The following is a 15563-nucleotide window of genomic DNA, read 5'->3' as shown; positions in this document are numbered from 1 at the left end:
AACAGACCCAAAATACAAAAAAACACCAAAAAAAAAAAAACCCAAACCAACGAGGGAAGGAAAGAAAAGGAGAGAAACCCAAGTGTTTAGAAAAAATAAATTGATGGGATACAAAGGTGAGGGACTGAGGAGCCTCTGTCACCTCCTGCCACCACGGGGTCCTGGGGGGACAGGGGGACCTGGCCCTGCTCCCAGGTGGGAGCCATCCAGAGCCCAGGACCCTGGTCCCTGCCGTGGGGCTGGCCCGCCCAGTCCTCTCTCCACCTGGGATCCAGCCTGGAGCCAGCCGGGATGGGGCTAATCCGAGCCGGACGCAGAGTCCTCTGAGCTGGGGGCTGGGCTGGCAGCTCCCTCGTCCTCTGAGTCCTGCAGGCAGGGGACAAAGAGGTCAGTAGGGGACAATGAAGGCAGGGCAGGATCCCCCCAGTACAGCGGGGACAGGGTGATGGTGGTGACCTGGGGACACCTCGAGGTATGTCCAAGTACCACAGACACGAGGTACCAGAAGGGCCCAGCCTCTCCAGCAGAAATCTCTGGGATGTTCCCCAAGGAAGAGGGGCTGGGACCCTCCCAGACAGTTATTCCCCAGGAAAAAGGGAACAGGACCTGCCCTAGTTGTGACCCCCACCTCCTTCTTGCTCTCTGCAGAGGAGCTCTCATCACTAGACACGAATTCCTTGCTCTTGAAGCTGTCGCTCATGCCCTTAGCCGGGGACTTGGAGGATGACGACTTGGAGGGGGTGCCTTTCTTGTCCCCTTTCCCCTTCACGAGCTTCTCCTGCTTCTTCTTCTTCTTCTTTGACCTCTCGCTGTGTGGGGTTGGGTGGGCAGAGGGGAGAGGAGCCGCATTACCCGGCTGGCAGCACACCGGCCCCAGAACAGCCTGATTTTGGGGGGCCAGGCCCTGCCAGCCCCTTGCCAGCACACTCACCCCCTGTGGCTGTCAGACTTGCTGTATTCCTTCATGGCCTTCTCATAGTCCCGCCTGGCATCTTCCGCCTTCCGATCCCACTCCTGCAGCCAGAGCACAGGGTCAGCACAGCCCCCTCTCCTCCTCCTCCATCCTCCAGCACCCACCTGCACCCCACCCTGCTCCCACTTCACCCAGCTCACCGGCACGAGGATGTCCCCACCCCTTCCAACTCCCCATCTGCTCAGCTCCAGGCTCCCAGGAGCAAGGAAGGCTCTTCCATAATCAGGCTCCCCCCCGTACCAGGCCCAACTCTGCCCTGGGCCTCCCATCCCTCACCTCCTTCTTCTCCTTGGACATGGCCTTCCAGAGCTCCCCAGCCTTCTTGGACAGATCGGTGATGCTGATGCCGGGGTGGTCCGACTTGATCTTCTCCCGGCTGGCATTCAGCCAGAGCATGTAAGCAGACATAGGGCGCTTGGGAGCGTTGGGGTCCTTCCCCTTCTTGCTCTGGGAGGTGGAGAACACCCATGGAACCCCAGTGCACCCCTCACCCAACACCTGGGGACCGGGTTCTGCTCTCCTCTGCACCCCCCAGCAATCCAGCTGCAGCCCTGGGAGAGGGGCTGAAGAGGGGTCACAGCTGGGGGTCAGGAGAACAGCCCAACAACAGCCAGGATAGGCTGGTCATGGGAACAACGTGCCCTTGGGAGAGGCTCAGCCTGGACCCATCTGGAGGCAGCAATGCCGGGCCTGGACAACAGCTCTGGCCAGGGCACTGGTGAGTGCTGCAGAAGCTGAGGTGAGGCAGCTCAGGTGGGGCTGTGACCCGCCCGATCCCTTTCCAGGAGCTGGTGCTGCTCCCACAGCAGCCCCTCACCTCCGGCTGCTTCTTGCGGGGCTTGCGGTCCTTGACGATCTTGGCCTTCTTGGCGGGTTTCTTGTCGTCACGGTCGCTGTCACCATCACCGCTGGAGGAACTGGCTGAGGCGTTGCTGTCAAACCTGCACGGGGCCACCGGCCTCAGAGCTGCGCCAGGCACCACAGCCCTGAGGCTTCCCGGGCTGGAGCTGCCCTGCTCCCATTAACAGCCCTCAGGGGAGCAGCCTTCCACGAACACTGCTCATCGTGCTCTGCTTCCTGGATATTTGGAGCTCTCGTGGCGCCAGGGCTCAGATTCAAGCCCCCCCCAGAACTCCCACTCGTCTTCACCTCAGTTTGGGGCTTTAACCCTCCTCCCAACTGTTCTCTTTCCCGAAAAATACAGCCAATGCCTCCCCAGGAGTCCTTCCAGAACTCTCTCATACTGCCTAACGCCATTAGAATGACGTGAGCCCAGAACTGCCCGAGCTGCCCAGCATTCCCAAATCCAGGTGATCCCAGCCACGCTGTGAGCATCTCTCAATGCCCACACAGCCCTAGAACAGAACCTTCCTATGGGGCTTTTGGATAGAGCCCTTCCAGGCCTCTACTCACTCTTCAGCCACGTCATCATCCTCTTCTCCAGGGTTGAAGGACTCATCTGGAGGAGAAAGCGAGGGCTCAGTGCTTCCGATCATCACAGGGAGCAGGAGCTGGAGCACCACAGCAGCCCCTCACAGCCCCAGCCCTCACCTGTCTCCTCCCCGGAGCCATCGCTGCTGTCGTTGGCATTCTCCTCTCGGATCTTGCCCTCCTCTTTCATCCTCTCCAAGTAGGCATCGTGCTGGTCCTCATCAGAGTCAGCGTATTCATCATAGCTCTGCTTCATTCCCTGCGTAGAGGTGGGATGAGAGCTGCTCCCTGTGTCCCCCTCTGGAATACAGCCCTGGGCATGCACAGGGCAGGGGACAGACAGGGCCACGTCCCCTCCTTCCCCCCTCAGGGCCCGGAGAGAAGGGCAGAGCAGTTATGGGGGTTAGGGGGGCCCTCGCACACCACTCTGGGGTTACTGGGTTAGTCAGAGACCACCACGGCCATGCACAGGAAACCTGCACCCGGAGGAGGAGGAGGACAAAGAGGAAGGGATATCGCACGGACCTTTTTCCTCTACAAGGGCAAGGAGAGAAAAGAGAGGTGAAAAAAAGAGGGAAAAGCAGCCGGATTCTGGGAGAAGGCAGCACTAGCGCCAGCAGGCACGAGCCCGGCCCCGTGTGGCTGATACCTCCTTCAGCCCCCGGTTCTTGATGTTCAGCTTCTTGGCATTGACAAAGTCAAAGAGCTTCCCGTACTCCTCCCTGCGGGAAAGGGCACGGTCAGGCCGGGGTGCTGGGGAGCCCCGGCAGGCACAGCCAGGCTGGCCCCACAGCCCACACCCACCTCTCGATGCTGCTGAAGGTGTACTGGGTGCCCTGCTTGGTCTCGATCTCGAAGTCGAAGGAGCGGGTGGTGGTGGTGCCGCGGGCGAAGTTGACGAAGGAGATCTCGTCGAAGCGGATGTGCACGGGGGGCTTGTGCACGTAGATGAAGCCCCTCTCCAGCGGGTACAGCAGCCCCGAGCTGGCCTTGTAGGAGCACGTGATGCACTGCGCTCCGGAGTGCCTGCGGGACAAATGCTGCTATCCATGGGGACAAATGCCCTCCCCATGCCCGGCCCTGGCACTGACAGGCACAGACGGGCCCTGCTCCCTGGCATGAATCACACAGAGAACCCCCTTTCTCCTGGCCATGGGAATGAGGTGGAAAGAGAGGGACTGGCCGTGCAGCTGCTCACCCCTGGAAGTTCCCAGGCACGGTGATCTTGCGGTTCACCAGTGCCTTCATCACCCGGCTGACCATCTCGTAGAGGGACCCCGACATGTTCTTGGTGAGCCGCCCCTCAAAGCGCTTCTCCACCTCCTCCCTGCGTGGAGGGAAGGAGGGCAGAGGTGAGAACAGGGTCTGGGGGGGTAAGTGCTTCCCTCAGGGCCCAGGAAGGGGTCTGGGAAGAGGCCTGGCACCGTGGGAACTCACTCATTCATGTTGAGGGTCAGGGAGATGTCCTCATCCTTGGAGAAAAGCAGGATCAGGAAGTGGTAGCGGGTCTGGCCTTGCTTTATCGGGGGGTCCAGGCTGATCTGGAAAGAGGAGAGGAGGTGAAGACAGGAAACCCCCCTGGACCACCCCCAATGCTCTCCCAGGGGAGGGCTGAGCCGGGCCCACTCACCACGAAGAACATCTGGCGCTGGTCCTTGTGCGGGAGCAGGAAGAGGCGCAGCACGGTGGTGTAGGGGATCTTGTAGTCAAAGGTCTTGCCGTGCAGGTGCAGGAAGGTGGGGTAGATGCGAATGTCGTAGCGACCGCGCGGCGTCAGGCACTGCAGCTCCCGGAAGATGCAGATGGCGTCTCCGGTGGCCTGGATCACGTCTGCCTTGGACAGCACGTTCTGGGCGAAGGCCTGCGAGGGAAGCGGTCACAAAGGGCTCCTTGCTGCCAGCCCCCGCCCTTCTGCCAGCCCCACGCACCTCCACGGGGTCCACGCCGTCCTCCTGGGTGGGGGGCACGTAGAACCGAACCTCCATGAGCGAGACCTCGGCATCATCATTCTGGTGGAACTCCAGCGTCACCTCGTTCTTGCCTGTGGTGCACTGGGACACGTTGCTGAGAGGGATCTCAAACACCGGCTGCTCCCCGATGTCGAAGGACAGCAGCTGCCCTGTGGGGACACCAGAGCCAGCTCAGAGCTCCAGCCCACAAATCTCATCTCCAGCCACAGTCTCGCCCATCTCACAACATCCAGCAGTGCCTCTGTTCTCATCACTTCATTCCCACCCTGCAAAATCTCCAGGCTTTCTCCCTTCCGGCCCTCCTGATCTCCTGAGATGGCAAATGTCCCCACTGTCCCTGAGGCCAGCCCTAGAAAGCAGCTGCTCCTAAGGGAATGGCTGGGGCAGCAGAACAGCCATGCTGGTGGGAACATCCCGTCATCCCATCCCATGGCCTCTGGCTGTCACAGGAACTCACCTCCAAACCTCACTGTGCCCCAGTTCCAGCCCTTCACACACAGATCCTTCTCTGCGAGCTCCAGGCAATAGTGGGCCTTGAAGAAATCTGAGAGCTTGTCAAATTCCTGGGTTGGGCAAGAGGGAGGGGACACCATCAGGAACCACCAGCACCCAGAGCCTCAGGCGAGACACAGCCCCTGGGCATGGAGATGCAGGGGGCAGAGCTGTCACCGGGCTGGCAGGGAGCAGGGCGGGATCTGGGACAGGGCCAGGGCAGTGGGAGCAAGGAACAGGGACTCACCGACTCCCGGAACCCGTCATACTTGTAGACGTGGCCGTTCTTGGTGAGCAGCTTGAGGCCATGCCCCAGCGCCACGCGCCGCCACACGCCCTCGGCCAGCTCTGAGGCCTGGATGTTGTCCACCTTCCCTGTCTTGCTGTTCTTGAAGATGACGCCCTGCCGGCTCAGCCTCAGCCGCCCATCGTTCTGTGGGAGAACCAGGCATGAGGGGACTCAGTTCCAAGGAGGAACCACGGCCACCTTGGATGCAGCTCTCCAGGCACCCACACCCCCGATCCACCACCAACCAGCCACAGCTTCATCCTCCACGCCCTCCTCCCATCCACACCCCAGCCCTGGAAGTGCCCCGGGGGCCATCCCCACGTCCCCTCGCTTACCATGGACCCCTTCACCTCCTGGTAGATCTCGTTGAACTCCAGCGTATCGGCCATGGCGGCTGTGGGGTGTGGCAGGGGACGGGGACGAGTTCAGGGGGGGTTCAGCAGCCCCCCCAGCCCGGCATGCCCGGGACAGCGGCAGAGGAGTCAGTGACAGCAGCTGTGGGAGGACAGCGGGTGAGCCGGGCTGGCGACGGGCTCCCAGCCCTCCCCAGCTCCCCAAAACCAAACCTCACCCCCCATACCCAGCCCCGGACGCTGCCTCTCGCGGTGGCACCTGACTCACTGACAGGGGCTACCCCCGGCTCCTCTCGCCCCCTTCCCCAGACGTTCCGTGGCCCCAGGGTCGCCCTTTCCTGCACCGCTCGGCCGCCGCTGTGTCATCGCTCCGCTCCAATTCCCCCTACTCCTGCCCTTTCTGCTCCCTGATGCGGCCTCTCCGAACCCCCAAATCCCTTCCGGGCCTCAGCTCCCAAGCGCCCCCCGGGCCTCCCCCGAACCCCAGGCCTGTCCTCCCGCCGCGAGCCCACTCCCATCTCAGGCCTCTTCCCCCACCCCAGCCCGGCCTCCCCTGACTCCGGGTTGCCCCCCGGGAGATCCAGACACCCCTCCCATCCCCCCGCACCGCCACCACCGCCGCCGCCGCCACTGTCACCGCTTTTCCCGCCTGCGCAGCGCGAACCGCGCGGAGCCGCCGCCGCCGGAAGTCGCGCGGACTTCCGCCATAGCGCCGGTCCGCGCCGACGCCCCCTGGCGGCGGGGAGGAGCCGTGAGGCGCCCGCCGCACCGCGGGCGGCCCCGCCGCGGGTCGGAGGACCCCGCCCACCGAGGCGGCGGGGGCGGGGCTAGAGCGGTCGCGACCCCGCCTCCCCGGCGGCCGCTCTGCCCCGCCCAGAACCAGAGAGAGAACGGGGGGAGGGGCCCCATTGGCCAGCGCGGGGCAAGCCCCGTGACGTCACCTCGTGTGGGGACAACACCCCCCCCCAAACCCGGGGCGCCCCGAAGTGTTGGACCCGGACAATGGGGGCGGCCCAGAGCGGGGCACCCCCGAAACCGCACGCAGGGGGTACCCCCTCGCGCTCCCCTGCAGGGGTGACCCCCCCCAAACCAGGCATCCCCACTCTGGGGCGCAACCCCCACGTGCAGCCCAACGCCGGGCTCCACGGTGTCCGAAGGTGTTCCCCATTTGGGGCTCCCCAGCACGGGGAAGGACCCCGGCTGCATCCCTCCATCCCTCCAGGAAGCGGGGGGAGACCCCTCCCGTCCCACCGGGGCTGTGCCCCCGCCCCCGGCCCCCGCCCTGCCCCCGCCTCCGCCCGTCCGCACCGCCCTCGCTGCCCGCACCCCTGCGGGTGCTGCCCACACCCTGCCGGTACCCGCACCCTGCCCGTGCCCCTGCCGGTGCCCCTGCCTGCGCCCGCGCCCTGCCCTGCCCGCATCCCCGCTCACTGCCCGCGCCCCTGCCCTGCCCTTCCCGCAGCACCCTCCGCTCCCGCAGCCCTGCCTGCCGCTGCCCTGCCCGCAGCCCTGCCTTGCCCCGCCCGTAACCCCGCCGCCGCGCTGCCCATGTCCCTCTCGGGCTCCCGCTCCCGCTGGGTGAGCGACTTCTTCTCCTACGAGACCACCAAGTCGGTGGTGGTGAAGAGCTGGGTGGTGGGCGTCGTCAACCGCGGCGTCCAGCTCCTCATCCTCTCCTATTTCATCGGGTGAGCCCCCCTGGCAGCCGCGGGACGCCCCCCGGGCACCTCCGGGACACCCCGCCCCGGGACATCCCCCGGGACTCACCCCGAACCCTCTTCCCGGCACCGCGGCAGCGCGGTGACTCCCGCTTGCTGCTGCAGGTGACAGCCGGGGGTGACAGGGATGGTGGGGGGTGACGGCGTGTGGCGGCGGGGTCACAGCGAGGGGACACCCGGGCCGGGAGTTGGTAGTGATGGGGCACAGGAGGGACGGGAGAGCGGGTGGCAAAATGTGTCAGGGCTGGGAATTCAGGTGCTCCGGAGCAGGTGACGCGATGGGGACAGCCAGGAGAGCGTGCCGGTTGACAAGGCGGGACGGAGGATGTCGCTGCGGGTGACACAAGGGGGACAGCCAGAGAGCGTGCCGGTGCGGGTGACAGGAGGGTGGCAGAGCAGGTGACATGATGGGGACAGCAGGGTGTCGTTACGGGTGACACAAGGGGGACAGCCAGGAGAGCATCTCGGCTGGATGACGGGAAGGGGACAGCGTGGGTGACACCGAGGGGCAGAGAAGCCTGATGACAGAAGGGGGTCCCCGTCCCCGAGCGCCCCCGGGGGATGACAGCAGCCACCGGCGGGGGGATGACAAGCGCCTGTCAGGACCCGGACAGCTCCGGGAGCTGGGGGTCACGGGCAGGTCCGGGGGGTGCCGGGGGGGGAGCAGGAGGGGCCCGGGGGATGCCGGTGGTGTCCGGGGGTGGCTGTCCCCAGCGTCACCCGCGGTGCTGTCCCAGCTGGGTGTTCCTCCATGAGAAAGCGTACCAGGTGCGGGACACCTCCATCGAGTCCTCCGTGGTCACCAAGGTGAAGGGCGTGGGGCGCTACGCGGGGCAGGTGATGGACACGGCCGACTACGTGACGCCCCCCCAGGTGAGGACCGGGGACCGGAGGGTCGGTGAGGGGCGAGGGGGCCATCCCCCCCCTCAGCTCCCCGCCCCCCGGACGGGTTGTGTGACAGCGACATCCCTCAGGGCACCTCGGTGTTCGTGGTGGTCACCAAGCAGATCCGGACCGAGGACCAGGCGCAGGGCGTGTGCCCGGAGGTGCGGGGGGGCAGGGGGCGCTCGGGGGGACCCCTCGATGAGCCCCCCGTCCGCTGACCCCCGCCCCGCAGAGCGAAGCCGCGTTCCACTGCTCGGCGGACCGGGACTGCCGGGAGCTGAGCCCGGGCACGAGCAACGGTGAGCGGCCCCGGGGGGAACGGGGGCTGAGGGGTTCGGAGGGGCCGGGGGGAGCCACCACGGGCAGGAGTGAGGGATCCAGGGTGGGCTCGGGGGACTGGGGGGGCTCGGGGTTCTCAGCTGGAGGTCTGGGGGAGGCAGGGGTTCAGGGTCCCAGGGGTGCTGATGGGGGTCTGGGGTCTTGGGGGTGCTGTGAAGGGTACTGATAGCGGTCCGGGGTTCCCAGGGGTGCTGACGGGGGTCTGGGGTCTCAGGGATGCCCCCGGGGGTACTGACGGGAGTACAAGGGTCCCGGGGTGCTGACGGAGTTCAGGGGTCCGAGGTCCCAGGTGTGCTGACAGGGGTTAGGGGTCCCAGGGATGCTGACAGGGCGCTGCGTCCCCTACAACACGACCCTGCGCTCCTGCGAGATCCAGGGCTGGTGCCCGCCCGAGGTGGACACCGTTGACGTGTAAGTGGGGCCAGGGGGACACAGGGAGGAGCAGGGGACATGCCCCCTGCCCTGTCCCCAGCGTCACCCCCTTTCCCCTAGCCCCGTCATGCTGGAAGCTGAGAACTTCACCCTCCTCATCAAGAACAGCATCCGCTTCCCGCTCTTTGGCTTTGAGAAGTGAGTGGCACAAGATGGGGGGACACAGGGGGACATGAGGACAGAGGGATGGGGTAACACAGGGACATGGGGACGGGGGACATGGGGACACCGGCACAGGATGGTGGCCCATGAACCCCAGAGTGCTGCCTGATGGCACATCCCTCCATGTCCCCCCGTGTCCCTCTGTGTCCCCAGGACCAACCTGCCACCCCCCGGCAGTGGGACAGAGCTGGGCCGGTGTCGCTTCCACCCACAGCTGCAGCCCCTGTGCCCCATCCTGCGCCTGGGGGACGTGGCACGTCTGGCTGGGCAGGACTTCCCTGCGCTGGCTGCCACCGTGAGCGGGGACACAGGGGACACGGGAGGCACGGGACGGGGGGAGGTGTTGGGAAGGGTGTGGGGACAAGCGGGACGTGGGATTTGGGGACACAGGGACATGGGATGAGGGATATGGAGTGGTGGATGTGGACATGGAGGATGGGGGCATGGGCTTCATAACATGGGGACATGGGGTGCAGGGATGTTGGGAACAGGACACGGGGATACAGGAACACAGGACAGGGTGATGGATGATGTGGGGCTTGACACAGGGATATGGATGGGGGTCCATAGAGTTTGGTATGGGGACATGGGGTGTACGGACATGGGGTGCAGGGAGATGTGGAGCTTGGGGAGATGAGAATGTGGGATGTGGATTCATGGGACACGGAGCATGGGGCCATGGGATGCAGGACTGTAAATGTGTGGGGACTTGGCACCAAGGGGCCAGGGTCCATGGTGCTGATGCAGGGCTGGGGCAGGGGGGGGTGCTGGGGATCAAGATCGGGTGGGTGTGTGACCTGGACCAGGCCTGGGAGCTCTGTCTGCCCCGCTACTCCTTCACCCGCCTGGACAGCCTGGCCCGGACCCCTGCCCCCGGATACAACTTCAGGTATGGCCAGGACACGCACGGTGTGCGCTGTCTGGCATGGCTCCTGTCCCCATGTCCCCACGTCCCCGTGTCCCCTCAGGCACGCCAGATACTACCGCTGGCCCAATGGCTCTGAGCGCCGCACCCTCATCAAGGCCTTTGGGATCCGCTTTGATGTCCTGGTGTACGGCAGCGTACGTGTGGGGCCGGGGACTCAGGGGGTGGCAGGGGGGTCAGGGGCTCTGGCCAGCAGGGTCAGGGACTCTGGCCAACAAGCTCTGCCCCCCCAGGCTGGGAAGTTCGGCATCGTCCCCACCCTCATCAACACGGTGGCCGCTTTCACCTCCATCGGTGTGGTGAGTTGTGGATGTTCTCAGCCCCGGAGTGGTGACACCTCCCAGGGCAAAAAGGGGAAATCCCATGGCCGTGGGGCATGGGGACACAGCTCAGCCGTGGGGTGACAGTGGCCTGGCTCCGTGGAGGTCCAGGGGTGCTTCACAGCACGGATCTCCCCATCCCAACGCTGCCGCCCCCAGGGCACGGTGCTGTGCGACATCATCCTGCTCAACTTCCTCAAGGGCGCCGAGCACTACAAGGCCCGCAAGTTCGAGGAGGTGAGACACGGGGCCGGGGTGCCCTGGGGATGGGGACAGCTCCGGGGGGCTCGATTGGCTCCCCCCGGGTGCAGTGTCTCACCCAGCGCCCGTCCCCTGCCCCACAGGTGTCAGAGGATGTCGTGCCCGCCACCCCCGCCAGCCCCAAGGCGTGTCCCCCCGGGGCGCTGGGGGCCTGCTCCCGGGACAAGCAATCCACCGACTCGGGCACCTTCTCCCTCGGCCTCTAGCCCCGGGGGCCATGGGGCAGCCCCCCTCCTGTCCGCCAAGCTGTGGGGCAGCCCACGGCCTGGTGAGGGGCTGGCCGGGACCCCCGTCGGGTTCCTACTGCCCGCTCAGTCTCCACCGATCCCCCTGTGAGCCCCGCTAGCATCCGACTGTCCCCAGTGCCCACCACGGGTTGTCCCAGTGCATCCCAGTGTCCCCAGTGTCCGTACGAGGTGCCCCAGCCCTGTCCCTTGCCCGCAGGGTGCCCCCCCAGCACCTCCCTGTCCTTGCCACCCCATGCCGGGGGCTGCACCCACCCACCCACCCCAAATAAACCCGTGGCTCGCAGCAACCACCAGTGCCCAGCGGGGCGTTTTTGGGGGGCGGACGGGCGGGGCTGGGGTGCGGCAGCGAAGGGAAGAGGGGTCAGGGTGCTGTTCCCTGGCACGGGGGACTCCGCGGGGGCAGCTGCCAACAGGAGGAGCGCTGTGCCCGCCGCGCAGCCCGTGGAAGAGGGCACAGAGGGACAGGAGTTGTGCCCTGCGGGTGTCACTTCCCCAGTCGGATGTGAGTAACCCTGGTGGATTCGGAGGAAGCTGCCGGGTCCCTCCTCGTGCAGGGTCAAGCGCTGCCCTTCCTGCTCGGGAGGAAGGGGGGGTCTGGCTCCTCATCCCACCCCAATCCCCCCGCAGAACCAGTGGGGATGCCGTGAGCCTGGCTTATTCCCAATGGAGCCGCTGGTGCCAAGTCCTGGGGTTCGTTCCTGGGAATGGCGAACGAGGGTCCCGGAGCCCCTCGGTGGTGCCCAGGGCAGCCCTCGCTCCACAGGGACCGCGGCTCCTGCCCTCCCCCCGCTGCAGATAGTGGAGCTCGTTATCAGCCCCACGGATTCCTAATCAGCCCGGCCCTGGCCACCCACCCACAACGCGTGGCCACCACAAACCCAGCCTGGGGGGCTCCTTTCCCGGCGCCGAGACCAGTGGGACCCCCTGGGTGGCACCGGGGCTGAGCCATCCCAGCTTCCAGGACAGCGAGGGGGTGACCGGGACCTTCAACCCGCAGTTTTTGGAAAGGGAAGAGACTGGAAACAGATTCATGTGTGGCGGCTGGAAAGGAATACTCGTGTTTCAATTAGGACAGAGATAGCTGAGATTGTTATTAATGGTCATTAATAGGACTGCTCATTAGCGGTCCTGCTCATTAACAGGGCTCCGGCCAGGGCGGGAGCGGCCCGGGGAGCCTCGCTGCCATCCCGGGGGGCTCATTAGCAGTGCCGGTGTTTCCCTGTTAATGCTGTTAATTAGCAGAAAGGCTCGAGTCGTGTCTGCGCTGGGGACTGGGGGGGGGTGGTTCCAGCCCTTCTTCATTCCAGCTTGGGATTTGAACCGGAACTGGGCACCCTCGCAGTTCTGCCACCAGTTTGAGCAGTTTTGGGGTTTACACTTCTCCCTGCAAGCCAGCCATGCCCGGACAGGGATACGGGATCGTTCCTTATCTCCAGCCTGGTTAAGCCCTGGTTTGCTCTCCCTGCAGCTTTGGGTGTCAGGTTCGGTGCTGCTGTGCCCCCACCCTAGCCTGCACCCCCATTTACCAGCCCCTCTCCCCCCTACACCCCTCCCTCATTTTGGAGACCCCTGTGAGTTATCCCCCCGTATTTCAGCTACCGAATTCCCCCCACAGCCCCTCTTTTACACCTCCTGACTGGTAGAAGGGCCCCACCGAGCCGGCGGGGGGTCCCGGGAGCTCTGTGCCCCTCCCAGACTCCGTCCCCGCACTCGGGTGTTAAACCTGCCCCTTCCCGCAGCCGAATCCCCCCCTCAGCCCCAGCCCAGCCCCCAGCCCAGGCTCTCCCGCGTGTCCCACGGGATTTGGGGCTCTTCAGACCTCACTGTGCAAAATCCCACTCGGCTTTTCTTCGGTTCTTTTCCCCAGAGCTGGAGCTGTTAGAGCTCAGTCCCAATGGCACAATCCCAGACCACGGCCCCACTACCGCGGGAGGCTTCTCTCCTCCCCCCCCCAGTATTTATTTGTGGAGTGGGGGGAAGTTTGTTCCCTCTTGGCTCGGCGTTGCCGTGCCCGGCTCCGTGAGCAACCCGCCGAGCCGGGATACACCGAGAGCTCCGCTGGCAGCCGGTCCTGCGGCAGCTGCTGCTCTAAAATGGTCTTTTCACAGCGTGGGGGGTCCCAGAGTCCCCCTCCCCGCCCTGGATTTTTGGTAAATGTACAAATCTCCTCGGCACGTCGCGCTCCAAGCGGGGCCCCGGCGCTGGGGGACCCCCCGGAGCCACCACTGTTAGCGCGGTGAGGCAAAGCCGGGAGCCACACGGGGAATCGCGAGCGCCAAATGCAAAATGCCAAATGCACGCCCTGCCCCCTCGGTGCGGCTCCCCGCAGTGTGACACCAGCCCCCCAGCGCGACCCCTGCGCTGCCAAATGCCCGATGTGACACCGCCCATGCGGAATGCAGCCCCGACGTGTGACGCCCCGGCACCGAGTGCGGCCCCCTGAGGTGAAACCCCAAATGCTGGCCGAATGAAGCCCCCCCGCCTCCCCGGTTCCTGAGCTCGCCAGCGCCGCTGCCCCGATCCCCGCAGCGAGCGCCATCGTGGTGGGCGACCAAACCCCCCGGGCGTGGCGGGGCCGGGGTTATCTCGGGGGTCGGCGCGTTGACACGCGGGTGAGAGCGCGGTAAAACCCCCCGGGCGGGAGCCAGATGGAGCTGGGGGGAGCTGTGAAGTTTCCCACGGGGGCTCCCCGCGGGCCCTGCCTCCTGCCCTGTCCTGTCCGTCCCCTCCAGGAGGAGGGCTGGGAGGAGGAGGAAGGGGAGGTAACGCGGTGGGATTCGCGGGCGGCTCAGGGGCCGGAGGAGCGGGCGAGCCCGGGATGAGCTGAGCGGAGCGGAGCCCAGCGCCGGGATGGAGGAGGCGACGGACGCCTACGCCTACGGCTTCGACAACGATACGGACTGCGAGTACGCCGAGTGGGGCCCCTCGCTGGCCCTGCTTCCCACCATCTACCTGCTGGTCTTCCTGCTGGGCACCACCGGCAACGGGCTGGTCCTCTGGACCGTCTTCAAGGGCGGCCGCGACCGCCGGCGCTCGGCCGACACCTTCATCGCCAACCTGGCCGTGGCCGACCTCACCTTCGTGGTCACCCTGCCCCTCTGGGCCGCCTACGCCTGGCTGGGCTACCACTGGCCCTTCGGCACGGCCGCCTGCAAGGTCAGCAGCTACCTGGTGTTCGTCAACATGTACGCCAGCGTCTTCTGCCTGACCGGCCTCAGCTTCGACCGCTACCTGGCCATCGTCCGGCCGCTGGCCACCGCCAAGCTGCGCTCGCGGGTCAGCGGGCTGGTGGCCACCGTGGCGCTGTGGCTGCTGGCGGCCCTGCTGGCCCTGCCCGCCCTGGTGCTGCGGCGGGCGGCCGCCCTCGGCGGGGACACCAAGATCACCTGCTACATGGACTACGGGGACCTGGCGGCGCAGGGGACGGAGGGCGCCTGGGAGGTGGGGCTGGGGCTCTCCTCCACCGCCCTGGGCTTCGTGGCCCCCTTCGCCGTGATGCTGACCTGCTACTTCTTCATCGCCCGCACCGTGGCCACTCACTTCCGCCGGGAGCGGGCCGAGGGGCCCCGCAAGCGCAAGCGCCTCCTCACCATCATCACGGTGCTGGTGGCCGCCTTCGGGGGCTGCTGGCTGCCCTTCCACCTGGTCAAGACCCTCTACGTGCTGATGGACCTGGAGGTGCTGCCCTGGTCCTGCGCCCTCCACACCTTCCTCAACAACCTCCATCCCTACTGCACCGGCATCGCCTACATCAACAGCTGCCTCAACCCCTTCCTCTACGCCTTCTTCGACCCCCGCTTCCGCCACGCCTGCGCCGCCCTCCTCTGCTGCCGGACCCCCGGCCCCGGCCCCGAGCGCTCTGCCAGCTACTCCTCGGGGCACAGCCACCCGCCCGGTGGCAAGGGGGGCCCCGGCCCGGGGGGCAAGCTGGACCCCGCCACCCAGGAGACCCTCTTCCGCGCCTGAGCCCCTCCCCGACCGCCCCCGGCGCCCCCCGAGCTGGTCTACTCGGGGGGGACGCCCCCCCACCTCCGCCTCGCCCCAAAGCCTGGCTTGCTTTGGGGATCCCCAGCTGGAAAGCCCTGCTCGCGGGAAGGGGAAACTGAGGCACGGCCGGGGAGGAGCCCCTGGGGGGCTCAGGCGGGGGCGGCTCCCCCGGCACCCCCGGGGCTTTGCGTTTTGTGACAAATAAATGAATTTTGGTTAAAAAAGGAGCGGGGTGTGCGCAGTTCCCTCGGGGGGCCAGGGAGATGAAGTGGAAGGGAGGATGGAGGGGTGCGGGTACGGCTGGGTTTTAGGGGGGGTGTGTGTGTGCGTGCACTATCGCGGGGGATCTCTGCCTGGGACAGATTCTCTCGGTCTCTTCCTCAGCAGCGCTTCGGAAAATGCAGGAAAACCTCCATCCCAACCCTTGGGAGCGTTGCAGCACCGGCATGGGGGTACTTGACCCCCTGGGGGTGGGCACCTGCCCGCCCCAGCACCCCAGCTGTGATTGTATCAGGCGGCAGCGCTGTCCACCCAAATCCCATTTTGGGGCTTTCATCCTTATCTGGGGCTGGGACGAGCCCCGGGTGACTCACCTGGGTGCGAAAACAGGACCTGATGCTGCAGAACACCCAAACCTGAGGGATGGGGACACGGGACCCCCTGGGCACGGATGGGGACGTGGGACCCCCTGGGTGTAGACGGGGATGCGGGACCCTCTGGGTATGAAGAGGGACACAGGACCCCCCCGGGTGCTGATGGGAGGTTTGGGTACCGGGCA

The 15563-nt window shown here is 66.0% G+C and overlaps 3 protein-coding genes across 4 annotated transcripts; 2 read left to right on the top strand and 1 right to left on the bottom strand.

The window, feature by feature from the left end:
- Window positions 1–82: 82 nt before the first annotated feature.
- On the bottom strand, window positions 83–6240 carry SSRP1 (structure specific recognition protein 1). Of its 2 annotated transcripts, none has more exons than XM_040068341.2 (17): window positions 6146–6240; window positions 5491–5650; window positions 5114–5299; window positions 4832–4937; window positions 4333–4523; window positions 4035–4265; window positions 3842–3945; window positions 3603–3731; window positions 3209–3430; window positions 3054–3126; window positions 2525–2663; window positions 2387–2432; window positions 1791–1914; window positions 1250–1420; window positions 932–1014; window positions 629–809; window positions 83–366 (listed from the first exon to the last, which is right to left on the bottom strand). In XM_040068341.2, exons 2-17 carry the CDS (start codon window positions 5542–5544, stop codon window positions 298–300), a joined length of 2109 nt encoding a protein of 702 aa, XP_039924275.1. In that variant the 5' UTR covers window positions 5545–5650; window positions 6146–6240; the 3' UTR covers window positions 83–297. The 2 variants fall into 2 exon arrangements, with proteins under 2 accessions (XP_039924275.1, XP_039924274.1); XM_040068340.2 differs by having other exon boundaries at window positions 6116–6223.
- A 270-nt stretch (window positions 6241–6510) lies between these two features.
- On the top strand, window positions 6511–10997 carry P2RX3 (purinergic receptor P2X 3). The gene is made up of 13 exons (XM_040067586.2): window positions 6511–6655; window positions 7016–7196; window positions 7964–8099; window positions 8201–8272; window positions 8344–8410; window positions 8768–8861; window positions 8943–9020; window positions 9198–9339; window positions 9803–9933; window positions 10013–10106; window positions 10203–10268; window positions 10449–10526; window positions 10634–10997. The coding sequence occupies exons 1-13, from the start codon at window positions 6511–6513 to the stop codon at window positions 10754–10756; spliced, it is 1407 nt and encodes a 468-aa protein (XP_039923520.1). The 3' UTR covers window positions 10757–10997.
- A 2599-nt stretch (window positions 10998–13596) lies between these two features.
- Window positions 13597–15012, top strand: APLNR (apelin receptor). Its single transcript, XM_040067759.1, has one exon. It carries the CDS (start codon window positions 13649–13651, stop codon window positions 14762–14764), a length of 1116 nt encoding a protein of 371 aa, XP_039923693.1. The 5' UTR covers window positions 13597–13648; the 3' UTR covers window positions 14765–15012.
- Window positions 15013–15563: the final 551 nt, after the last annotated feature.

This window comes from Hirundo rustica, chromosome 6 (assembly GCF_015227805.2).
Source record: "Hirundo rustica isolate bHirRus1 chromosome 6, bHirRus1.pri.v3, whole genome shotgun sequence".
Classification (NCBI taxonomy): Eukaryota; Metazoa; Chordata; class Aves; order Passeriformes; family Hirundinidae; genus Hirundo; species Hirundo rustica.
Note: the sequence above shows the minus strand (reverse complement) of the source record. Positions and strands in the feature narration are given on the sequence as shown.